The sequence below is a fragment of the Thalassophryne amazonica genome, chromosome 7, assembly GCF_902500255.1.
Source record: "Thalassophryne amazonica chromosome 7, fThaAma1.1, whole genome shotgun sequence".
Lineage (NCBI taxonomy): Eukaryota > Metazoa > Chordata > Actinopteri > Batrachoidiformes > Batrachoididae > Thalassophryne > Thalassophryne amazonica.
The window spans coordinates 25,535,471-25,562,328 of record NC_047109.1 but is presented as its reverse complement, the minus strand read 5'-3'; the positions used below and the strand labels follow the sequence as shown (position 1 = coordinate 25,562,328).

The following is a 26,858-nucleotide window of genomic DNA, read 5'->3' as shown; positions in this document are numbered from 1 at the left end:
GCAACTGTGTCTCATCCCAGCGACCTCTAATTTAAAATCAGTTTATTCATTAATCTGAGCTGTGCATACTGCAAAGAAGTACTGACAAGAACAGGATCACACAGCTTCACAGACTACATCCACAATATATGAGAACAAAATGACAGAGAAATTCTACTTAAAAGCCACACTGACCCCAAGCTGCATCACTCCACCCAATGTCTGTGTGCAAAGTCTTAGCAAGGGGTAACCTACAGACAGTGGTGGCACAGCTAACAAAAAAATTAGCTTTGATAACAGATAATCAGCTCACTGAAAAGTTATCTTTTATAAAGCTAAACCGATAAACCACCCAAAAATTTATCGGAAGCTACAGATAACCCATAACCGATAACTTCCAGTATTGTCTCCGGTACACTTGCAACTACAAACAAGCTGATTTTGAGTTTTAACACCACAATCGCTTCTGGTAGCATCAAAGGCGACTACAGACCCAAGCAGTGAGTCAGCACTTCTGTCTTTGTGCGCCCTGCCCAGTGCTGGAACTCCTGTTTACTACATATTTTGCAGCAGTGAAGCAGCTGAGAGGAGCAGCAAAGCTCAACTCTGTACTCAACAGCAGTGTTGCCGTGACAGGACACTTGGAAAATAAAGCAGTGCTGACTTATGGTTTTTATTTATAAATAAAATTAATAATGATAGAACAACTCCATTAATGTCAATTCTGTCATTTGTACAAAGTTAAAATATAATGAATAATGCTCTAATTCTGAAGTTTTGTAACAAACACAGACAGATGGCAAAGGATTATGGGTTAAATGTGCCTCCGCTTACACTGATTGGTTGACTCATTCATTCTATGTAAACCAACACGTTAATGTGAGGTGTGTCATGTGTTGGTGTTTACAGATAAATGTGCTTTTGCAAAATATGCCATTTTTTATTTGTAAAAAAAAAAAAAAAAGGCATTAAAAAAAGCCAAATTGCAATTGCAATTCGATAACCGTCTGATATAACCAGTGCCAAAATAAATAGAACACTGCCAACTACTGGACACTCAGTACAAGGACGAATACTGCCATGAACACTACTGGCCAGTAGATGGCAGTAGGGACCTTTAAAACTTGCCAAAACAAAATTCCAGATAATCTGTGTCTGCTACGTTTAAGATGCCTGGAATTTAATAAACGCAAACTGAATTTCAGACATCTTATGTATATTACTCTGGAACAAACACGACAGACAGTGTTTGACATAAGCAGGACTCTAATAGCAAACAGGAATCCATTGCAATGATTTCAATTGAAAATAATGGAGGAGCAACCAGAGCTTCTTCTGGCATTTTTACATAAAACAAACACAATAACAACGTCTATAAACTCAGAGAATATATTCACGAGAGTTTTAGGCACAATATACAAAGAGTTTAATGCTGTTGTCCATGTGGAGCCTGATCAGAGCATCTCAAATTGATTTCTTATGTCGTGAATGTACTGGGGTACTCATAATGCACCTGGGCACAGCATGTCCACACTAAAACCTTCAAAATTAGTGCATTACTTTAAAACTAAAACATATTTCTGATATTTTCACTTTATAAAACTTCAGACATGATGTTAATTTAAATAACTTGTCCGAAATTAGTTTGGTTAAAATTTTAACCACATTAAATCTGTATGCCTCTGGATGACTTGGGTGATATTGCCAGCGTATCAGTAAAAGTAAGTCCCTTCAGCTGCTCCCTTGTTTGCACTCTGGGTCGCCACAGCAAATCCAAGGTGGATCTGTATGTTGAATTGGCACAGGTTTTATGCCGGATGTCCTTCCTGACGCAACTCCACATTACATGGAGAAATGTGGCAGGGGTGGGATTTGAACCCAGAACCTTCTGGACTGAAACCAAGCACATTAACCACTTGGCCACCACCCCAGTGCCAGCGTATCAGTATGGGGTCAAAAGAAATTAGCCTTTTTTCTTTCTTTTTTGTGACCACTTCTCCTTTGCCTGCAGAGGATAGAGTGGTTTATTCTTTATTTTTATTATTTAACCAGCTCTCCTCTGTTTACGGAGGATAGAACTATGCATCTACATTTAACAGGTAGGTGCTTAACTGATTTTTCATAGATGTTTGTAACTATTCAGCTTTGTTTACCATGTCTGCAAATTACGTTAGCGGTCTAAAAATGATCAGACCAAAACTTATCGGAAGCTAATTAGTCCGATGATGGTTTACAGAGTTATCTGAAAAGCTAATCCAATAATGAAAACATTAGCGTCGATAATTAGCGGTTAGCGGATTAGCGGAACTGTACCCACCACTGCCCACAGGAGCACGTTTGCGCATGATCCATGTCGTCCTTGTGCTATCATAGCATATACTAGGTTTCACAAATTTAAAAAATTTCATGCAAGCATGCTTTTGTTTATTCAAGTATGCATGGATCCATGAATTTGACTAAAAACAAACAGGACTGGACTCCCTGCCTGCTTTGTGGAGATAATGCGACATCAGTGCACTTGTTAACTGATTGATGTGTTTCAAGAATTCATGGGCAGTAAAAAATATTTCTTAAAACTGAGATTTTAAACAGGGCTGATGTCACACTGTGTCGCCATCCACAGCTACGGCTATGAAGCAGTCATGTCTAGTACTGGTCCCGCCAAGTCAGCACAATCAGCACTGGAAAAAGATGTAAGGTCACAGCAAAACCCTTGAAGGAAATGAGTTCATGAAGGACGGAAAAAAAGAGGCTAATTTGAGTTGCGGGATTAATGTGTGCAGATTTATACATAAGACAGTGTACTAGCAACCACGGCTTCAAACTGAAATCATGAGCAAAGAGACATTCTGCTTTTATTCTCATTATCTTCTACTATTCATATTATTTATAAATACAGCCCTGTTAGCCAGGAATATTATCTTTACAACAGACAGATGCACATAATTGCAGCTCTTAACTTGAATATCTCCCCAGTCTACACTCTTAGAGTGCCTTGATGGAAACATTATTGTAATTTGTTAAGATCAATTCATTTTAACTACTGACAGCAAGTTCATCTTTAAATTATTGTTGTTCACTATGTTGCCCTAAGAAGCATAATTTCACATGCACCATGTGGAGCACAGCTAAATACAAGTGAGATAACAGAAAACTATCAAAGGATTTTCTTAAAAAAAAAAAAGTCAACATCAAATTTCAGCTGCGGTTCATCAGAAAGCAGAAGAGCTGAGATGTGACCAGTTTTCTTGTATGAAGCTGTATAACTGTTGATGCAACACACAAAAGGTACACTTTGCACAGTTCACAAATTACAGCCACAGAAGCTTATATAACCCCTTCAGAGTTGACTTGGTGGCTTCCCTCTTTTGCCTCCTACTTGGAAGGTCCCTCAGTTTTTAGAACTGCTCACATCAGACAAACCACACGGCATCTCACTGTTTGTATTACTTAGTGACTTGGAAATGTCATGCACCATCCCCTGAATCATCAAAACTGGCTGCAAAAGTGATAATTTACAATAAATTCTTCATAAGTGCCATTTTTTTCTTACATTTCAACAAAAAACGCAACATTTTTTTGTTCAACAATTTTGGTTAATTGTAAAAAATATTCTGATTGAACAAAATGTATTCATTTGCATTTATTTGTGATGACATTTTAAATTCTGTATCTAAAACAAAGGCGCACCCATAGAAACAAACAACAAAGAATAAAAATCCTTAAATAAACAACCAGCGTTAGAGGCTGACCACGATGTGGAGAATATTGGTGGCTGCTGTATGGTCAGTGTGAACGTACCGTTAGAACAGAGAGCAGCTCGTGGACTGGCAGCTCCGGCCGCAGGCGCTCTTTAAACATGCGGATAGTCGGGTGCTTCAGGTAGTAGTAGGAGGCAATGCGACCGTAAGTCATCGACTCAATGGTTCGATCATCCTGGACACAATTACAAAATGAACTCAACAGCAATACGTGTGTTTCTATGAATGGCCTGTTAAAGTGGGAAAAACAGCTCAAAGATCAGCTGACTTAAAAATGTGAAGACTGGTGAAGGTGAAAGAGAAGAACCCCTTAAATTTAGACTTTGACCTGATGATGATTATTATTGTCATCATCATCATCATCATTATTATTATTAGTCTTAATTACTCTCTGAGAGGAGACCCATCCTCTGGCCAAACAGAATTAGTTATCCTGTTACTGTATGGAAGAACAAACCTCCTTTATGTCTATGCAGTAGGAGCACTGCAGTTCACGCAAGCTTCTCTCCACCAGGTTGGACAGGAATTTATTGATGGACTCATGACTGATGTCTTCCAGGCTGTAATAACTGGACAAGATAAGACAAAGAGCTTGTTACAGCAGGTAGCACAACATCATCCTGTTGGATCACCAGTTACACAACAGCATATGTGGAACAATCAAGGATTTTCTTGAAAGGAAGACTTGAAAGTTCAGCAACAATTTGTCAGAAGGCACATGGGAGACTCCAGTCTTGATCTGTTTTTTTTATATGAAAATCCTGTTCCTCTTGATGCTGTGACTGCTTGGCAAGACCCAAAATTTGCATTATGCACAGTTTCTCCAATCACAGCCACTGAGAACCTACAAATCCTTCAGAGTATTTATGGTGGCTTCCCTCACCAGTCTCCTTTTGGCATGGTCACCATGTGCCCATCCTCTGACCTGTATGTAAAAATGATGATTTACTTGTGTTGCCATTACATAATCAACCATTATTTTGACTTTGACAAATAGATTGTTCAAATTGTTTTCAGTTTGTATGAAGGTGATAATTTTAGATATTTTAATATAGAGAAGCCAGAAATCTTGTTTTTTTTCATGGCTTAAATAAATTAAAATGTGTAAAAACCCAACCCTGTGTTGGCTTTCTACCCTATGTCAACAGTTGGGTATGATTGTGTGAGTTTGCTCACAGGTCCCTAGTTTTGTTTTAAGTGCTTGGTGGTTCAACTTTTCACACTGTCTGGAGGACAGATAGAGAGGATCCATGCTAAATAGAGGCACATGTTGAAGTTGGAGTCCACACTGACTGAAGCTTCTTGTTCTCTCGTACAGTATTTGAAACATTTGATGGTTTTGCACGTATTTAACATGGGCTTGCATCAGTGGCTAATGGACAAGCTGAGTAAAACAGCTTGTTACTACTGTATGTACATATTAAGAGTTATTACCGGTCAGGATCCTGCACAGTCTGCTGTGTTGAGGAAGAAAGAAAAACAGCCAGCTTTAACCAGAAAATGATTCCCAGCTTTGGCTGTTATTAGCTGAAATAAGACAACCAGAGGCCAAAATGGGTTCCATGTTTGGCTTTGCTGAGTAAGAGTTACCACACGAGCAAGGCAGCGGCAGAATCAAAGAAATGCTGCCTTGGCTCACAATGCCAACATCTGTTAGGAAGATGTGAGCAGTGAACAGAGCAGATAGATACTAATTAAATATTAGGCAAAAACTATTTCATTGCACACCATTTTTCAAAACAAAAATCACTCAACACACCTCTCTAATGCCAGGCCTAATAAAAAGATATACTAAAAGAACTTCTTTCCAGACATACCGTATATGCTGTAATCTTTTAAGATTGGAATATTGTAAATATACTGTAATATACAGTGCTGTGAAAAACGTAGTGCCCCCTTGAGCTTTCACATGTTTGAAATTTGTTTAGGATATCAAAAAACAAAACAAAAATCAAGTTACATCACTGGCTATACAGTTTCATGATTAAGTGGTATAGAGAGGGATTAAAAGAAAAAAAAAAAAACATGAAAGTTCAGTTACAATTTGCCAGAAGACACATCAGAGATGCAAGCCTAGATTTGACCTGTTTTTTTTTGTTTTTTTTTAAGAAGATTTTTCTCTGCTCCACTCAACTATGATGCTATGAGTGGTGATGCAAAATGCAAAACTTGCAATACACACAATTTCTCCAGTCACATTCACAGAAGCCTATCAAGTCTTCAGGGTTGTCTGGGTGTCGAGGTGGCTTTCCTCACTTGTCTCCTTCTTGCAGGTTGTTGTTGTTGTCCTGTTCCCATTTTGTCTTGCGTCGCCACACTTGAGAACTGTCTACTCCACACAGATTTACCATAGAGTATCATAGTATTTCTTCATAATTGGTGTAAATAAAGTCCACGACATAATCAGTGTCTTGGAAATGTTCATGTATCCGTCCCCTCCCTTACCAAAAAGTAGTACATGCAAGTATGTTTCAAGTATACTTCCAGTTTACTTTTTATATACTTATCAGTACTATTTTTTGGTAAGGGCTGACTTGTCTGAAGAAGACGTGGATGTAAATGTAATGGTTTATATGTGTTATACTAGAGGGTGCACTCACACCATCATTTTGGCTTTTAGATTTTTATTTCATTTAATTCACAATGTAGAGATTACTTTTCACTGTGAGTTTAAAAGGGCATAATTTTAGATATTTTGTTGGGAAGGTGTCGTAGCACGGACCCACAACAGGGGGCACAAATGAACAGACAATGAATAAGCCAAAAAGTAACAATTTAATGTTGTGACAACACACAACTAAATACACAAAATTTGTAAAGTCAATTAACACCAGGTGACGTGTGGGCAGGCTCGAAGATAGAAAACCCCCGACGAGAGAGAAGCCGCGTCCCACACGGCGTCCACCACCAACGGTCTGAAGAACACCGGAGCCGCCAAGTCCCGAGTCCCCAGGTGGCCTCTGTCTACGGCTGTCGACCCTGGTACTGCTGGCAGAAAACAAAGACAAGATGAATGAGTATGAGTCCGCACACTCAGTAATCCACAGTCTGCACTCAGTTAGGAGGGAGCACCTCCACCTCCAATCACACACTCGTGCAGCTTCTGTTTAAACCACTTATCTGGTTTGGGGTGTGAGGCGAAGCCGTCGCTGTCACACCAAACGCCAATCCCACAGATAAGGACGAACACCACAGGATAACGGCTGCAAAAGAAGTTCAGATTATCACTCAACAATATGAGTCAGCAGAGAAAATTACCTCTTCGGTAGTCGATTTCTCGGTGAGGAGGTGGAGTTGCAGTCCGGCCTTTATGGTGATGATGATGATGATGAACGAGTGACAGCTGGTGCTGAGGATGAGTGACAGCTGTCACTTCTTCTGGGTCTGGCGCCTGGTGGTGGTGGGCCAGCAGTACCTCCTCTTCAGCGGCCCACATAACAGGACCCCCCCCCCCTCAACGGGCGCCTCTTGGCGTCCGACCAGGCTTGTCCGGATGTCTCTTGTAAAAATCGGCCAGGAGGGCCGGGTCCAGGATGAAGCTCCTCTTCACCCAGGAGCGTTCTTCAGGTCCATACCCCTCCCAGTCCACCAGATATTGGAACCCCCGGCCCTTACGACGGATGTCCAGGAGCCTGCGGACTGTCCAAGCAGGCTCCCCGTCAATGAGCCGGGCAGGAGGCGGCATAGGTCCCGGAGCACAGAGGGGCGAGGTGTGGTGTGGTTTGAGACGGGACACATGAAACACAGGGTGGATCCGTAGTGAAGCTGGGAGTTGGAGCTTCACTGCGGCTGGGTTGATGATCTTGAGAATTCTAAAGGGTCCAATGAATCTGTCCTTCAGTTTTTGGGAGTCCACACGGAGAGGGATGTCCTTAGTCGAGAGCCACACCTCCTGCCCGGGCTGGTATGTGGGGGCCGGGGAACGCCGGCGGTCCGCATAGGTCTTGGCCCTCGTCCGGGCCTTTAACAGGGCAGAGCGGGCGGTCCGCCACACCCGGCGGCACCTCCTGAGGTGGGCCTGGACCGAGGGCACACCGACCTCTCCCTCCACCAGCGGGAACAATGGGGGCTGGTACCCCAAACATGCCTCAAAAGGGGAGAGGCCAGTAGCAGACGAGAATTGGCTGTTATGGGCATACTCGATCCAGGCCAGATGGTGACTCCAGGCCGCCGGGTGCTCGGAGGTGACGCAGCGAAGGGCCTGGTTAGCCCGCTCTGCCTGGCCGTTTGTCTGGGGGTGGTACCCGGACGAGAGACTCACGGTGGCCCCCAGCTCCTTACAGAAACTCTTCCAAACCTGCGAAGAGAACTGGGGACCACGATCTGATACAATGTCCGATGGTATCCCATGCAGCCGCATGACGTGGTGGACCAGGAGGTCTGCCGTCTCCTGGGCCGTCGGGAGGGCCACGAAGTGGGCCGCCTTGGAGAACCGGTCCACTATCGTGAGAATGATGGTGTTGCCCTGGGACGGCGGGAGGCCTGTGATGAAGTCCAGGCCGATGTGAGACCAGGGGAGGTGAGGCACCGGCAGGGGTTGGAGGAGTCCCGAGGTCCTCCGATGGTCTGCCTTGCCCCTGGCGCAGATGGTACAGGCCTGGACGTAGTCCCGAATGTCGGTTTCCAGGGACGCCCACCAGAAGCGCTGCTGGACCACTGCCACGGTCCTACGCACTCCTGGATGACAGGAGAGCTTGGACCCGTGACAGAAGTCCAATACGGCAGCTCTTGCCTCTGGTGGGACGTACATTCTGTTCTTGGGGCCGGTCCCCGGGTCCAGGCTCCTTGCCAGGGCCTCCCGGACGGTCTTCTCCACGTCCCAGGTGAGGGAGGCCACGACAGTGGACTCGGGGATGATGGTCTCGGTGGGGTTCGACAGCCCCGCCTTGGCTTCTTTTTCGTGCACCCGGGACAATGCATCCGATTTTTGGTTTTTGGTCCCGGGGCGGTACGTGATCCGGAAGTCAAAGCGCCCGAAGAACAGAGACCAGCGGACTTGCCTGGGGTTCAGCCGCTTGGCGGTCCGGATGTATTCCAGGTTCCGATGGTCCGTGAAAACCGTGAAAGGCAACGACACCCCCTCCAGCAGGTGTCTCCACTCTTCAAGAGCCTCCTTCACCGCGAGGAGCTCCCGATTGCCGACGTCATAGTTCCGTTCAGCCGGGGTCAACCTGCGGGAAAAATAGGCACAAGGATGGAGAACCTTATCAGCCTCCACGCTCTGGGACAGCACGGCTCCTATCCCTGAGTCAGAGGCGTCCACTTCCACTATGTACTGGCGATCAGGATCAGGCTGCACCAGAACTGGTGCAGTCGAGAACCGGCGTTTCAACTCCTGGAATGTGGCATCGCACCGATCCGACCAGGTGAAGGGGACCTTGGTGGAGGTCAGGGCAGTCAGGGGGCTAACTACCTGACTGTAGCCTTTAATGAACCTCCTGTAGAAATTTGCAAAGCCGAGGAACTGCTGCAATTTCCTGCGGCTTGTTGGTTGGGGCCAATCTCTCACCGCCGCAACCTTGGCTGGATCAGGGGCGACGGAGTTGGAGGAGATGATGAACCCCAAGAAGGACAAAGAAGTGCGGTGGAACTCACACTTCTCGCCCTTCACAAACAGCCGGTTCTCCAACAACCGCTGTAGGACCTGACGTACATGCTGGACATGGGTCTCAGGGTCCGGGGAAAAGATGAGTATATCGTCCAGATATACGAAGACGAACCGATGCAGGAAGTCCCGCAAGACATCATTTACCAAAGCTTGGAACGTCGCGGGGGCGTTAGTGAGGCCGAACGGCATGACCAGGTACTCAAAGTGACCTAACGGGGTGTTAAATGCCGTCTTCCATTCGTCTCCCTTCCGGATCCGAACCAGGTGGTACGCGTTTCTAAGATCCAATTTTGTGAAAATTTGGGCTCCATGCAGGGGCGTGAACACTGAATCCAACAGAGGTAACGGGTATCGGTTGCGAACCGTGATCTCGTTCAGCCCTCTGTAATCAATGCATGGACGGAGTCCGCCGTCCTTTTTGCCCACAAAAAAGAAACCAGCACCCATCGGGGAGGTGGAGTTCCGGATCAGCCCGGCAGCTAAAGAGTCCCGGATGTAGGACTCCATTGATTCGCGTTCCGGACGTGAGAGGTTGTACAACCTACTGGACGGGTACTCAGCGCCCGGGACCAAATCGATGGCACAATCGTACGGTCGGTGCAGGGGAAGAGTGAGCGCCAGATCTTTGCTGAAGACGTCAGCAAGATCGTGGTACTCCTTTGGCACCGCCGATAGATTGGGGGGGACTTTAACCTCCTCATTAGCCGTCGTGCCGGGAGGGACCGAGGATCCTAAACACTCCCGGTGGCAGGTTTCGCTCCACTGCGTCACAACCCCGGACGAACAATCTATCCGGGGATTGTGCTTCACCATCCATGGAAATCCCAAAATCACTCGGGAGGTAGAAGGTGTTACATGGAACACGATCTCCTCCCTGTGATTTCCAAACACAACCAAGGTCACAGGCTGTGTCTGATGTGTGATTAATGGAAGCAGGGTGCCATCTAGTGCTCGCACCTGCAATGGTGCCGGAAGAGCCACCAGGGGGAGCCCTACTTCCTTTGCCCATCTGCTATCCAGCAGATTCCCTTCCGACCCCGTGTCTACCAGTGCTGGGGCGTGAAGGGTTAAATCCCCACAAAGGATCGTTACTGGGATTCGTGCAGATTTGCGGGGTTTCCCCTCGTGTGTGTTATGGCCCACCCTTAGCCCAGTTTCTAAGGACGGGCGTTGTAGTTTGACCGTTTGGGGCAGTCCTTCTGCATGTGCTCACAAGAGCCGCAGACAAAACACTCCCCGCCTCCTTTGTCTGATGTTTGTCTTAACTTTGGCCCTGCTCGTGTCCATAGCCTTCTCAGCAGGGGGAGCTGTAGCCACACGGAGCTCTCTGGCAGTGAAGCGTGGGGACGACGTCACCTTTTCCGAACCGGAAGGGGGAGGGACGGCTCGTGCCCGGTCACGCCCCCCGGCCTGCTCCCGACGATGCTCATTTAAACGGTTGTCTAAGCGTATAACCAAATCAACAAGCCCGTCAAAATCCCGCGGTTCCTCCTTAGCCAGCAGGTGCTCCTTCAGGACCGGAGACAGTCCATTTACGAAGGCGGCACGGAGCGCAACGTTATTCCAGCCAGACCTCGCTGCCGCGATGCGGAAGTCGACTGCATACTCGGCTGCGCTGCGACGCCCCTGTCTCATTGACAGCAGCACGCTCGAAGCGGTCTCGCCTCTGTTGGGATGGTCAAACACTTGTTTGAACTCCCGTACAAACCCAGCATAAGACGTTAGGAGCTGTGAATTCTGCTCCCAAAGCGCCGTAGCCCAGGCGCGTGCCTCTCCTCGAAGCAGATTAATAACATAAGCCACCTGGCTGGCGTCTGACTCGTACATGACAGGACGCTGTGAAAAGACGAGCGAACACTGCATGAGGAAGTCTGCGCACGTCTCAACACAGCCCCCGTACGGTTCCGGAGGGCTTATGTATGCTTCAGGGGACGGTGGGGGGGGGTCGTTGAATGACCAGTGGAACGTCTGTTACGGGCCCAAGACCAGCAAGAGGAGTGGCTGCAGCAGCGCCCTGATCGCGCGCTTCCACCCTGGCGGTGAGAGCCTCCACCCTCCGGTTAAGGAGAACATTCTGCTCGGTCACTAAAGCTCCTGTTTAAACCACTTATCTGGTTTGGGGTGTGAGGCGAAGCCGTCGCTGTCACACCAAACGCCAATCCCACAGATAAGGACGAACACCACAGGATAACGGCTGCAAAAGAAGTTCAGATTATCACTCAACAATATGAGTCAGCAGAGAAAATTACCTCTTCGGTAGTCGATTTCTCGGCGAGGAGGTGGAGTTGCAGTCCGGCCTTTATGGTGATGATGATGATGATGAACGAGTGACAGCTGGTGCTGAGGATGAGTGACAGCTGTCACTTCTTCTGGGTCTGGCGCCCTCTCGTGCTTGGAGCCCGCACTCCAAGCAGGGCGCCCTCTGGTGGTGGTGGGCCAGCAGTACCTCCTCTTCAGCGGCCCACATAACATATTTAATATAAAAAGTCTGGATTGTTTTGTTTTTTGATGTCCTAAAAAAAATTTCAAAGGTGAAAGCTCAAGGGGGCACTAACTTTTTCACAGCACTGTATGTAAGGCATCATTGTGCTGTTGACCTGAATTAATTGAATTGGCTCTATTTCATTCCTCCTAGCTGCCAGAGGGTTTTGCTTAGCACTTGGATTATCCCACATGCGCATGTGGAGAGGTTGAGATCTTATGCCAACAAAGTCACATTTGTGAGTGTAACCTGGGTGACGTCAGCCAACAATATATACAGTAGTGTTCAGAATAATAGTAGTGCTATGTGACTAAAAAGATTAATCCATGTTTTGAGTATATTTCTTATTGTTACATGGGAAACAAGGTACCAGTAGATTCAGTAGATTCTCACAAATCCAACAAGACCAAGCATTCATGATATGCACACTCTTAAGGCTATGAAATTGGGCTATTAGTACAAAAAAGTAGAAAAGGGGTGTTCACAATAATAGTAGCATCTGCTGTTGACACTACAAACTCAAAACTATCATGTTCAAACTGCTTTTTTAGCAATCCTGTGAATCACTAAAGTAGTATTTAATTGTATAACCACAGTTTTTCATGATTTCTTCACATCTGCGAGGCATTAATTTTGTTGGTTTGGAACCAAGATTTTGCTTGTTTACTAGTGTGCTTGGGGTCATTGTCTTGTTGAAACACCCATTTCAAGGGCATGTCCTCTTCAGCATAAGGCAACGTGACCGCTTCAAGTATTTTGACATATCCAAACTGATCCATGATACCTGGTATGCGATACATAGGCCCAACACCATAGTAGGAGAAACATGCCCATATCATGATGCTTGCACCAACTATTTCTTTCTTTTTCTCAGCTAGGCTACCACTTACAGTGAGTAACTCTGCTTACTTGTACCACTAATGTTTGTGTTACTTCACAGACTGCTAGCATATTTTTTGGATTGAGCTACATGTTGCGAGTATTTCCCGCAACGTAGCCGGGTCATACTGTGCTCTCTTTGGTTGCTGTGGTGTGAGTGTTTTCCTGCTTTCTGCTGCACTGCCATTTTAGTGACTTAGCTCATTGCCTCTCATGTCTTTGTTAGGCTAACATCTGTGTTAGCCCATGAACCGCTGGCGTATTTTTGCGAATGCTTCCAGTTCCATTTATACAGCAGCTGTAACCGCAAAATACCGCACTGACTTTGGTCACTGTAGCGTGAGTGTTCTTCGCTTGCTGCTACAGCACCATTTGGGGCTCTAACATTGTGACAACTGGCTGTGAGGCTGAGGCACTGTGAGTGTTTTTCACTCCCTGCCATGAGCATCCCACAGTGCAGAATGAAGTTGCTAGAGGACAGAGTTTGTTTCCCACTGCCCATTTTCCCGCGTAACAAAGAGTGAAGTCACTGGTGGATGGAGTGTGCTACCCGCTGCTTGTTTTACCGTGCAGCACAGACAGCACAGAATGAAGTCACTGGTGAATGGAGTGTGTTTCCCGTCCCTGTTTTACTGTGTTTCTCCATAGGGTTTAACTGCGTAGTGTCTTGAGTGTGCTTCACTTACTGCTACAACCACACAATAATGTTGACTGTGTTGGTGTATGCGTGCAGAAACTGTTTGGCTCCTCTGAGCCTGGAGGACGGCTATAATTTATGCCCATCATGTCTTGGGACTGGAGACTTGAAGCAAGCACTCACAGAAGTTGCGTGCTTCAACTGCGTTTCCATACCATTGGCTGAGAGGCTGGCCAAACTGGCAAGGTTTGAAACCGAGATGCCCTCTGCAATACTGGTCTCAAAATCTTGTAAACGCCCACATGCTGAGGCCCTTACTGCTACAGCAAAGAAGAGTTGCCAAGACCAGAGCTTGTCTGATAAGGTCGACACGCTAGTCTGAATTTGCTCAGATGAAGTCATTGCTCCTTAAGGTACCTTGACACTTTCATGCATTTTGGCTCTGCACTCTTGCGCACTTCGTCGTGAAAATGTCACCCACTGTGTTCCCACTTGGATGCCACGCTTTGTGCAGCTGGATGCTGTGTATATAAAATAATTATTTCATATCAGATTAATCATCTTCTCTCAGAGTTTGGCTGTTGAAAACACCTCAAATCGCTTCCGGAATCACAGAGGACTGTTCCACCTGCTGCTTTTCTCTCTCTCTCCTGTGCTTCATGAGGTGGAGAACGCATTTGGAATAGTCTAAACGGTAATTATTTGTAATGTTTATATTGTAATGGCTTGGTAAAACAGTTGCATGTTCATTCCTTCTTATGAGTAGCTGTAACAGTATGTTTATGATAGATTTAACATCTCGTCATAATCATTCAGATGAGCTGCGCTGTGATGCGGTGCACTGATGCAATCACACGCACTCACACTCGGTGTTTTTTAGGGGTGTAACGATACACAAAAATAACGGTTCAATATGTACCTTGGTTTTGAGGTCACAGTTTGATTCATTTTCGGTACCGTATGGGAACAAAATGCAAAACCTAAATTTGCTTGTTGCTTAAACCAACAGTTTTTGTAATATTTTACAAAAACGAAAATAAAATAATTGCAAAGTGCTGCCTGGTAATAAGTTAAATAAAATGTTCTCAAATAAACAAGAAATATGTCAACTGATGCTGTCAAGTGATTTCCTGAAAGCTGCGCTCCTCATGCGGTGTGAATTCACACACACACACACACAGTGTAAATATAAGGTCTTGTGCGTTTTAGTGAAGAAAAGTTGCTCTGTGGCACTTTGCACTATCAGATCAGTTAGCGGAGCGGAGCCTTCTCTCCCCTCCTCCCTCCCCACTGGTTCTTGGTCTTGGCGCAACAAGTCGAAAAAGTCACAGCGCCTCAATAACGGCTCATTTAACATGTGATCCTGGCTGCACACGCGATGAAATCTCAAGAAAAAGTTATAAAATGACTCAGTTCTTCATGTGGAGCAGGGATGACGTGTGCGTCAATATTTACGTGTAACACTTCAGGAAAAAAAGCATTTATGGTACGTATTTAATTAAAAGTTAAAAAATCTTTGGGTCTAACATCTTTCTGTGTAAATATCTCACGTTACAACGTGGAGACCAGCAGCTTATAGACAAGTGCAGCTTATTTATGTACAATTTCTTTTTTCTTTTTAAAATTGGTGGGTGAGGCTAATATTCAGATGCACTCTATAGTCCAAAAATTATGGTAAACACACACAACGCGAACTCACCCATGAACAGCCCTGTACCTAACAGAACGTCCCGTACTGAAACGGTTCAATACAAATACATGCATCGTTACACCCTTAGTGTTTTTTAATTGTTTGCCCAATGTTCAGGTGAAGTTCATATAATTAATGCGTGACAGAGATTTTGAACATTTCAAAATTTTCTTTGTGCACTTGCACAAAGCCACGCACAGTTTACAAGGGTTTACAACAAGTTTATTCTACTGCAGGGCAGATTACGTACAAGTGCGTGGACCAAATTGTGCAAGTGTCAAGGCACCTTTATTCTGCAGCCTCCTGCGGCTTCTGCTATTCCTATTCCAGTTAGCGCCTTCCTGTGAACATAGTAAGGAGGAGCTGACTCCCCCCACTACCAGCCATCATGATGAGGATACTATGTCTATCACAGCATCTGAGGCATTATTTAGCGTGGAGCAGACAGGTCACTTTGAGGGCCAAAATGAGGGGAGCCATTTCCCTCTTCCTTCCATAACAGACTCCCACACCTTAGACGTACAGTAGTGTTCAGAATAATAGTAGTGCTATGTGACTAAAAAGATTAATCCAGGTTTTGAGTATATTTCTTATTGTCACATGGGAAACAAGGTACCAGTAGATTCAGTAGATTCTCACAAATCCAACAAAACCAAGCATTCATGATATGCACACTCTTAAGGCTATGAAATTGGGCAATTAGTAAAAAAAAGTAGAAAAGGGGGTGTTCACAATAGTAGTAGCATTTGCTGTTGACGCTACAAACTCAAAACTATCATGTTCAAACTGCTTTTTTAGCAATCCTGTGAATCACTAAACTAGTATTTAGTTGTATAACAACAGTTTGTCATGATTTCTTCACAACTGCGAGGCATTAATTTTGTTGGATTGGAACCAAGATTTTGCTCATGTCCTCATGTGCTTGGGGTCATTGTCTTGTTGAAACACCCATTTCAAGGGCATGCCCTCTTCAGCATAAGGCAACATGACCTCCTCAAGTATTTTGACATATCCAAACTGATCCATGATACCTGGTATGCGATATATAAGCCCAACACCATAGTAGGAGAAACGTATCCATATCATGATGCTTGCACCACCATGCTTCACTGTCTTCACTGTGAACTGTGGCTTAAACTCAGAGTTTGGGGGTCGTCTCACAAACTGTCTGCGGTCCTTGGACCCAAAAAGAACAATTTTACTCTTAAATATTCCTCCATTTCTCTTTAGGCCAGTTGATGTGTTCTTTGGCAAATTGTAACCTCTTCTGCACACGTCTTTTATTTAACAGAGGGACTTTGCGGGGGATTCTTGCAAATAAATTAGCTTCACACAGGCGTCTTCTAACTGTCACAGCACTTACAGGTAACTCCAGATTGTCTTTGATCATCCTGGAGCTGATCAATGGGTGAGCCTTTGCCATTCTGGTTATTCTTCTATCCATTTTGATGGTTGTTTTCTGTTTTCTTCCACGCGTCTGTTTTTTTTTGTCCATTTCAAAGCATTGAAGATCACTGTAGATGAACAGCCTATAATTTTTGCACCTGCTTTTAAGTTTTCCCCTCTCCAATCAACCTTTTAATCAAACTACACTGTTCTTCTAAACAATGTCTTGAACGTCCCATTTTCCTCAGGCTTTCAAAGAGATAAGCATGTTCAACAGGTGCTGGCTTCATCCTTAAATAGGGGACACCTTTGTTTGTTCCACAAAACTGACGAACTCACTGACTGAATGCCACACTACTATTTTTGTGAACACCCCCTTTTCTACTTTTTCTTTTACTAATAGCCCAATTTCATAGCATTAAGAGTGTGCATATCATGAATGATTGGTCTTGTTGGATTTGTGAGAATCTACTGAATCTACTGGTACCTTGTTTCCCATGTAACAATAAGAAATATACTCAAAACATGGATTAATCTTTTTAGTCACATAGCACTACTATTATTCTGAACACTACTGTAGATACTCCTCAGGCGTCAGGGTTTGGGCTGTTCATTGTTAAGCAGGCCATTTAGTTGGCCTTGTCATGGCTTGGTGTTGATGCTCCTTCCACAGACTTCTCCTTGTAGTGGGTTTGTTAGAATCACTCAGAAACCAGCATTCAGTACTCCTACTCTCTTTACCATACACTGAAGAGCTTTAGAGGTGCTGATCTGATCCTAAATCCTTCACCCATTTGCCACAGGATTGCAGGGCACTGTGTGCAATGAAGAATGGGATGCAGTATGGCTTAGACCACATGACATCAGTTGACAGTGTTGTTAGTAGCCTGGTTGTAGCACCCGCTGATGCTGGCCTACCAGAGGCTCATTGTCCACAGCCAGAGTGTAGGGCCACTGATGAGCTCCTTACAAAGACCTATGACACCACGGCTGGAAATGGTCATCCAGGGAACTCCCTGTATCACATTGCCCTTGCACTCTCACAGTCTCTCCAGGATGCTGGCACTGACAGCGACACTGTAAAAATATTATGGTGATTTTATTCTTTATTAGTTACATTTTCTTTTTCTTATGCTAGCGTGTCTTTCTATTGTGATCTGAATAAAGCCACTGTGCCTTTGCGTGCTAAAAATTGCTGATAAACTATTGAGACGGAATGTGAAAACATGTTTTTCTATTTTTCTGATGATTCATGAAACTGAGACAAGGCCAAGTTTATTTGTCTTACTGAGCAATCAGGGGATGAGGTCAAGTTGTTTTTCTCATTGAGGCAGGGGTGACACTTGCGGCTCAATCAGGATGGGGGGGGGGATTGTATGATATTTCCTTTTTAGCTTAGGGTTAGGGGTTAGAGTTAGAAACTCAGTATATATGGGTTCAGGAAGAGGTAGACGGGGTTCCTGCTCAGAGCCTGATTGCTAGGGCAAACTAAGTGTCAACCCAGACACTCTGTTATTCTTACTTTGGTTCATTCTCTGTATTAAAGGTGAGGTGAATCTAAGAACTGGACGGATTCCTGGTCATCTTTCCCTCTCTCATCAATGGCCACGTGGGGTGTGACCGAGGGAAATTGTTAAACAATTTCATGTTGATGTTTTAGGTTTACAGTTGTATGACACTGTAGTAAATGGTCCGCTCTAACAACACACAGACTGAGTGATGCTTTGTTCCAGGCTTTTGCCTACATGTCACGGCAGGTTGATGTTCACCCTGACCATTGCCCGATGCCAAGTGTGGTTGGCCCAATCCCCATAGTCTGAGGCACCTAGGGGATCACAATGCACCCTGCCTGCCATCCCAGGTCAGGTTTTTTGGCCTGCATCCCAACAGACCTTGGAGCATGCTGTTCAGGCAAATAAGTCTCACCAGCAATTTGCCAAATTACAACGAATGCTCAGGTACCAAGTTAAGCATGCAGGTTGCTTCTGCCCAGAGAACAGACATGCTCCCTGGGATCAAGGTTAGGCTCATCAGCCCTCCCATCAGTCCACCTTTCGGCCACCTACAGGCAGACCTCCCAGAAATGACCGGCAGGACCGAAAAGGAATATCATGACCACCCCTCAAAATCAAGGGGCCACAGCAGTTGGGTTTGACACCCAGTATGAGGCCGATCATTTTTCCCAAAAACAGCTCGACTGGTGGTGGGCCTTGGTGGGTGGTTTCCACATTGGTCAGAGGCTACAATATTTAGTTCAATGTGGTAAAAGTTACGGATATTAAAGACCCAGAGAGATCTCTTGTTCTCAGGCAGGAAATTTTTGAGCTCCTGAAGAAAGGAGCCATAGAACAGGTCCAGAATACAGATCATTTAAGAGGGTTCTATTCAATTTATTTCTAGTTCCAAAAAAGGATGGTGGTTTTCGTCCTATTCTCAACCTCAGAAATTTTAATCATTAAGTGAAGGTGCTGCGTTTTTGCATTCTCCGCACAATGGACGTTCTCCAGGCAATTTGGCAGGGGGTCTGGTTTACCAGTGTGGACCTGAAGGATGCCTACTTACACATCTCTGTGGCAGTTCAACACAGGTAGTTCCTCCGGTTTGCCTTGGAGGGACAGGCATACCAGTTCAGAGTCCTTCCATTCGGACTCTCCCTCGCTACCCGTATGTCCAACAGGTGCGTGGCAGCAGCACTCTCTCCTTTGCAGGTTTGTGGGATATGGATTCTTCTATACCTAGATGACTGGCTTGTGTGTGTGCTCCGAGCCGGGAGCAAGCACTTGACGACAATTTAGCCCTGCTGAACCATATGTCGGAGCTAGGGCTCTCTGTGAATTTCACAAAGAGCTCCTTGACTCCAAGCCAACAGGTGTTTTTTATTGGCATTGCAATCGACTCACTGGTGATGAGAGCTTGTCCATCCCTGCAAAGAGTAGACAGTATTCTCACTCTGGTCTCCCTTGTTCGCAGGAATGCAAGATTGACTTGTGGTCTGCTCTTCCAGCTGATGGGGAAACTGATTGCGGTGTTAGCAGTCATACCTCTGGGACTCCTGTTTTTGCACCCCTTACAAATTTGGCTCAATAGCCTGGCCTCAATGCCTAAGCTTCATCAAAATAGGTCTGTGCATTTTCCTGGCTGATGCCTACAACATTTTCAGCGTTGAGGAGACAGGGAGTTTATGGCACATGGTGTTCTTCTGGGCTCTCTGCCCTCTTGCAGGGAGGTTGTTCTAACAGATGCTTCACTTTCAGGCTATTGTGCACTGAGGAACCACAGAATGGTCAGCGGTGTGTGGAGCCCTTGGGAGAGGCTTCAGCACATCAATGTGCTGGATCTGTGGACTGTCCGGCTAGCTCCGAGACATTTCTCCCCTGCCTTAGAGGGCAAATGTGCTTGTTCGGTTGGACAACACATCAACAGTCTACCATATAAACCATCAAGTGGGAACCAGGTCTGTTCATTCCCTGAGAGAAACGCAGATGCTCCTGCAGCAGGCTTTGCCTCACTTGCAGTCTCAGAGTTGTGCATCTGCCAGGCGTGCAGAACTATGTTGCAGATTTGCTCTCACAACAGAAACTGACACCGGTTGAGTGGCAACTGATCCCGGATGTGGTTCAGATGATCTGGGAAACGTATAGCAAGGTGAGAGTCTGTTTGCCTGTCTATCTGTTTGGGCCAAGACGCTCTCACTCACCCTTTGCCGGGCCTTTGCCTGTATGTGTTTTCTCCTCTTCCGTTGATCATGCTGACACTATACAGGGTATGCATGAGCAATCACACAGTGTTGCTGGTAGCCCCTTACTGGTTGGGCAGGACATGGTTCCCTATGATTCTGATGCTCCTCAGTGGATAACATGGCCTCTCCCTCAGAGGAGGGACCTTTTGTTGCAGTTGCAGGGGTACATTTGGCATCCTCAGCCAGAATGTCTTCAGCTGTATGTGTGGCCCCTGAGGAGCCAAACTCCATGCTGAATGCTTGTGCATGCTCCTCGGGGGAATTATATGCCAATAAATGGAAGCTTTTTAACAGATGATACAGTACACAGAGTGTAGACCCAGAGCGTCGCTCTGTACCAGTGCTGCTTAGCTATCTTCAAACATTGTTTGACAGTGGTCTTTCTGTCTCTACTATTAAGGTCTATGTTGCTGCTGTCTCTGCTTGACACATTATGGTGTATGGTTGGTCAGTAGTGTCGCACTCTTTGATATGCCTTTTTTAAGAGGTGCTGTCCGGCTACGGCCTCCAATGCTTGCACATGTGCCATCCTGAGATCTTCCATTTGTCCAAGAGGACTTATGTTCTCCACCGTTTGAGCCACTGGGAGGCAGTGACCTCAGATGGTTTTCTGTTAAGTCTGCATTCCTCCTTGCAATTTTATAAGCAAATTCTGATGGGTCAGGGGTTACTCTAAGGCCAAACCTTTCCGCATATAACAGATCAAACTGGAGACCAGCCAGGACTAGGCTTAGGTATCGAGAACTGTTTCTTTTTTCGAGAATCGTTAAGAAATGATTTGATCCACCGACAGCAATTCCCTTATTGGTCCTTCAGAGCATTGTTTTTGAGGGTGTTTATTGGGAAAATGATAATTTCTCTATGTTGATTGCAGACCGAATCAACCGCTTCTGCGGCGGCTCTGCTTGAAGCTTTAAGCAAAAAACCAGTGCTCTGATCTGCTGCTTCTCTGGTCTCTGCTTCGCTGCTTTTCAGAATCGGAAAGTCAGTTTCTTAACCCCTCTCAAAGCCATTTAAAGATGTCAAACGTGAGTCATTTTTGTGCAGATTAATATCACTAACTGGGACTCTTGCCTTGTTGCTGCAAATGCTGAGCCGCTCTCTGCCAAGTCACATTAGAGTCCAGTCAGAATTAATAACTTTAAAGAGAATCGCCATTTTAAATCAAATTACACCTCCTTCCAAACATTGCAATACAGACAACAAACCAAAACCTTTTTTTTTCTCCCAAAATAAGACGTCCTGCGTTCTTTATGAATTACATCCTGACGTTCAGAGCAGCCAGCTGCAAGAGTTCAGCTCAGAGGCTATGGAGTTAAATTTGTCTCGTTAATATCTGAAAGGAAATGCTTTCGTCAAAAACTACAGATTTTGTTTATTTCTATTTATATCCAGAGATCAAGGATCCACCATGTACAGACGTTATTTATGTCCAGAGATCTAGGATCCAGTGACCAATTTCATATTTATTTACTTTAAAACACAATAAAATGTTGTTGACACAGAAAACCTGTAAAGCCACTTTTAGTACTTTTTGCTTTTCTGTTTTTCTTTTAAATGAATGAAATAAATATTTGCTTTTCTGTTTTTCTTTTAAATGAATGAAATAAATATTAAAAAGAAAAAAAAAAAAGTACACAGAAACTTTACAAGAGGTATTGATAAGGGAATCAATAAGGAATTGGATCGATAAGCAGAATAGACAATGGCAGTGAAATTGATAAAAAACTTATCAATACCCATCCCTAGCCAGGACTTGTGAGAGTCAACAATATGTCATGGTCTTGTAGGTCTTATATGAGTCTCAGTCTGGTGTAAACAGGGCATAAACTGAGCGATCGGGGAGAAGGGCCTTAGGGAGGTGATCGAGAACCCAATAGTCACTCTGTCATAGCTCCAGCATTCCTCTGTGGAGAGAGAAGAACCTTCCAGGAGGACAATCATCTTTGCAGAATCCACCTTAGTAAAAGGCACATGGCAGCCCACCTGGAGTTGCCAAAAGGCACCTCAAGGACTCTCAGACCACGAGAAACAAAATTCTCTGTGCCAGAGTGCTCTTGACCTTAGACTGGGGTGATGGTCCATCTTTTACCAGTATAATGATCCTAAAGGCCCAGTCACACGGCACTAACAAAGGACAATGAAGCCCAAAGTAATGAGAAATCTGGACTTTCGTTCGCATTGTTTAACCTTTGCATCGCTTAGCTCCTGCAGCTGGTACTTTGTCAAGATTTTTAAACTGCCAAAAAATTTGAACGAATGACGCCGAAAACCTCTATTCATCTGTATTTCATTTTGCTGTCATTCTTAACGGTTTCTTATCATTTGCTTAGTTTTTGTTAAGGTAGCGTTGAGTTTGACTTCGTTCGACCAGCTCAACATTTTCATGCAGTACAGAAGCCCGATTGTGAGCACTGCTGTGGAAAAGAGATGCAGCTCCTCCGCCGGCGGTGCTGGTGTGTGGTTTCTGTCGCTGTGTGTGATAGGGCGAGTGTGGCTGCTGTCATGCTGTGGTGCTGGCCAGCCAGGAAGAATATGTCGGCCTCCTCCACCAGTGCACAGCAGTCCATGATCATGGTGTTGTTCCGGCATTGTGCGCACCTGAGGAGGGAGTTGCTGCACAAAAAGTCCAGCTGGTGTCCTTTCAGGAGCTGCAGCATTCTGTCCATGACCTCTGAAGAGCTTGCTGTCCTCCAGCCCGTGCAGCGTGCTGGCCCTTTCAGCGTCTGACAGTTCAAAAGTTTCGAAGAGGTGATCCTTTGCAGGACCGCGATCAGCCTCATTGCTATGGAGCTGCAGAGGGCCGCCACGACTTAATAATATTTCATGTCATCTGCGGTGATCTCCCAGCGCAAAATGTGCCTCAGTCTATGCAAACCAGGCAGTAGTTTACAGAAGCGTGACTTTGAGCATCAAGTGTGAAAAAGGTTTCAGCAGCAGTGGACAATGGGGTGTGAAAAGCTTTGATCAGTGATCAGAAACACCAGTGCTATCCCTCTTTCTCCCCCCCCCCCCCCATCTCCCTCCGTCTCGCTCGCAATGCTGAAACAAGAGCTGCCCAGCTCTGACAATGAAGCAATGTGTCCCACTGTGCATCTGAAAACCTGAGTGACATTTGCTTTACCGTTTTGAGAATGGAGCGTATTTCTGCAATGCAATGCAATGCAAAAAAAAAAAAGAAATGTAGGCAGGAGTGTCGCAAGGGGTACATGTGACAGAACGCATACATTAAAAGCAAACATATGCAGCTGCGAGCAAATCTAGGAACACAACTGCATGCAAAAAACGCTGAGTACACGCATTTCAAGTGTACAGACAGCGATTACCGTTTTGGTATTTGAGAGATTTGAGAAATATTTACTGTGTTTGGAGTGTGTATTATTTTGGAGTATTTAGTGTGTGTGGTCAGTGTGGTGGTGTTTTTGTTTTGAAAAAAATGAGGCATCTTATGAATGTTGAGCAAGGGCTTCAGTTTTTTTTTAACTGGCGCAAGACGGAGCACGCATTGAGCTGCTGCCCCCGCGACCCGACTCAGGATAAAGCTGAAGAAAATGGATGGATGGATGGAAGACAGAGCACGCAGCACGCCATCAGAGTCTGAACCAGACAGTCATGATTCTGATGATGAAAGAGATGATTCCTCTTTTGCGCTGGACAAGCAACCAGAGCAGGTGAATCCACCAACATGTGCTTCTCTTTGCAGCTTCTCCAGGACTCAGGCACTACATAGCTCCGTCCCAGTGCCGAGTCCTGGGATGCGAAGCAGGATGCAGACACACACTGCTCCAGCAGTGGCTCGAGGCATGTTTTGTTTAAAGCGTAGAGCTCAACATTTGTTTCGGTTTCATTTTGATCCTGTTTCATTCCTTTTGCACTCTTGATTCGCAGGCTATTCGGTGATGGAAAAAGTCAAAAGCTCATTTGTCCACCTTTTCCCGATGATTTGTGACTTTTCTACTTATTTTCCTTCATTCAGGAATCTTCGTATGCTTTGTGACTGGGCCTTAAGCACACAGCCAAGATATCAAGGGAGTGGCTTCAGGGCAACTCTGAATGTCCTTGAATGGCCCAGCCAGAGCCCAGACCTGAATCTGACTGAACATCTCTGGAGAGATCTGAAAATGGCTGTGCAATGACGCTCCTCATCCAACCTGATGGAGCTTGGAGGTGCCGTAAAGAGGAATGGACAACAATACCCAAAGATAGGTGCGCTATGCTTGTGGCAGCATATTCAATAAGACTTGAGGCTGTAATTGCTGCCAAAGGTGCATCAACACAGTACTGAGCAAAGGGTGTGAATACTTACGTACAACCCCAATTCCAATGAAGTTGGGATGTTGTAAATAAAAACAGAATACAATGATTTGCAAATCCTCTTCAACCGATATTCAACTGAATACACCACAAAGACAAGATATTTAATGTTCAAACTGATAAACTTTATTGTTTTGGTCCAAATATTTGCTCATTTTAAAATGGATGCCTGCAACACGTTTCAAAAAAGCAGGTACAGTGGTATGTTTACCACTGTGTTACATCACCTTTCCTTCTGACAACACTCAATAAGCGTTTGGGAACTGAGGGGACTAATTGTTGAAGCTTTGTAGGTGGAATTCTTTTCCATTCTTGGTTGATGTACGACTTCAATTGTTTAACAGTCCGGGGTCTCTGTTGTCATATTTTGCGCTCCACAATGCACCACATATTTTCAATGGGTGACAGGTCTGGACTGCAGGCAGGCCAGTCTAGCACCCGCACTGTTTTATTACGAAGCAACGCTGTTGTAACACGTGCAGAATGTGGCTTGGCATTGTCTTGCTGAAATAAGCAGGGACATCCCTGAAAAAGACGCTGCTTGGATGGCAGCATGTTTTGCTCCAAAACCTGGATGTACCTTTCAGCATTGATGGTGCTATCACAGATGTGTAAGTTGCCCATGCCGTGGGCACTAACACACCCCCATACCATCACAGATGCTGGCTTTTGAACTTTGCGCTGGTAACAATCTAGATGGTCTTTTTCCTCTTTTGTCCGGAGGACACGACGTCCATGATTTCCAAAAACAATTTGAAATGAGGACTCATCAGACCACAGCACACTTTTCTACTTTGCGTCTGTCCATTTCAAATGAGCTCGGGCCCAGGGAAGGTGGCGGCATTTCTGGATGTTGTTGATGTATGGCTTTCGCTATGCATGGTAGAGTTTTAACTTGCACTTGTAGATGTAGCGATGAATTGTGTTAACTGACGATGGTTTTTTGAAGTGTTCCTGAGCCCACACAGAAAAATCCTTTACACAATGATGTTGCTTTTTTAATGCAGTGCCGCCTGAATGATCGAAGGTCACGGGCATTCAATGTTGGTTTTCGGCCTTGCCGCTTATGTGTAGAAAGTTCTCCAGATTCTCTGAATCTTCTGATTATATTATGGACTGTAGATGATGGAATCCCTAAATTCCTTGCAATTGAATGTTGAGAAACATTGTTCTTAAACTGTTGGACTATTTTTTTCAAGCAGTTGTTCACAAAGTGGTGTTCCTCGCCCCAGTTTTGCTTCTGAATGGCTGAGCCTTTTGGGGATGCTCCTTTAATACCCAATCATGACACTCACCCGTTTCCAATTAACCTGCTCACCTGTGGAATGTTCCAAACAGGTGTTCTTTGAGCATTCATCAACTTTCCCAGTGTTTTGATGCCCCTGTCCCAGCTTTTTTGAAATGGGTTGCAGGCATCTACTTCAAAATGAACAAATATTTGCACAAAAACAAAAAACTTTATCAGTTTGAACATTAAACAGCTTGTGTCTTTGTGGTGTATTCAATTGAATATAAGTTGAAGAGGATTTGGAAATCATTGTATTCTGTTTTTATTTACACTTCACACAACATCCCACATGTACAACTGGGGTTGTACATGTGATTTTTTTAGTCTTTGATATTTCAGAAAATTGCTAAAAATAAATAAATTACTTTTTTCATGTTGTCATTATGGGATGTTGTGAGTAGAAGTTTGAGAGCAACAATTAATTTACTCCCTTTTGGAATAAGGCTGTAACATTAGTGCAGCAGCTAAGAGAATATTTAGAGCAAAATTGTGCAAATGGTGATACAAGCACCAAAGTTGGCAAAAACACTCCTTCGACATTACTCTTTTGAAAAAAATGACTGGCCACTTGAGTTTTCAATAGGCGGCTAGGTAGGGGTCAATTGAAGAATTACACAGGGGTCAAAATTAAACATGCTCAAATCATTTTGAAAACACCACCACATCATTTGTCTAACCGTAAAGATTCCAAAAAGGTATCATTTGGACTATCTATGACTGAATGATCAGGAGTTATGGGGTTAAAACAGCAAAAATGGTGACAAAGGTCAGTGTCAGTTTGTACAGGGGTCAAAAGTTAAAACTGCTCCAATTTAGGTAAAAAATGATGCAAATTATTAGTTGAGTTAACAGGGTTTTAAGAAGGAATAGTTTGGACCATGTAACATGCTTAGTTATCATGTTACAGGTTAACATATGTCATAGAATCCAATGGACGTTGACCTTGTTTGACCTTTAATTTGGAGACCAAACATTCAACATAATCAAAACTATTCCATTTATTAATCCGGTTAGCTCAACCAATAATTTGCATCACTTTTTACAAAAACTGAAGGAACTTTAACTTTTGACCCCTGTACAAACTGAAACTGACCT

At 44.7% G+C, this 26,858-nt stretch overlaps 1 protein-coding gene across 1 annotated transcript in view; it reads right to left on the bottom strand.

Annotated features, from left to right (window-relative positions):
• ascc3 (activating signal cointegrator 1 complex subunit 3) overlaps nt 1-26,858 on the bottom strand; it is a 626,361-nt gene that overhangs the window by 53,151 nt on the left and 546,352 nt on the right. The window contains 2 exon segments of the mRNA XM_034173960.1: nt 3,781-3,915; nt 4,198-4,309. Of these exon segments, the coding sequence (XP_034029851.1) occupies nt 3,781-3,915; nt 4,198-4,309 (247 nt within the window).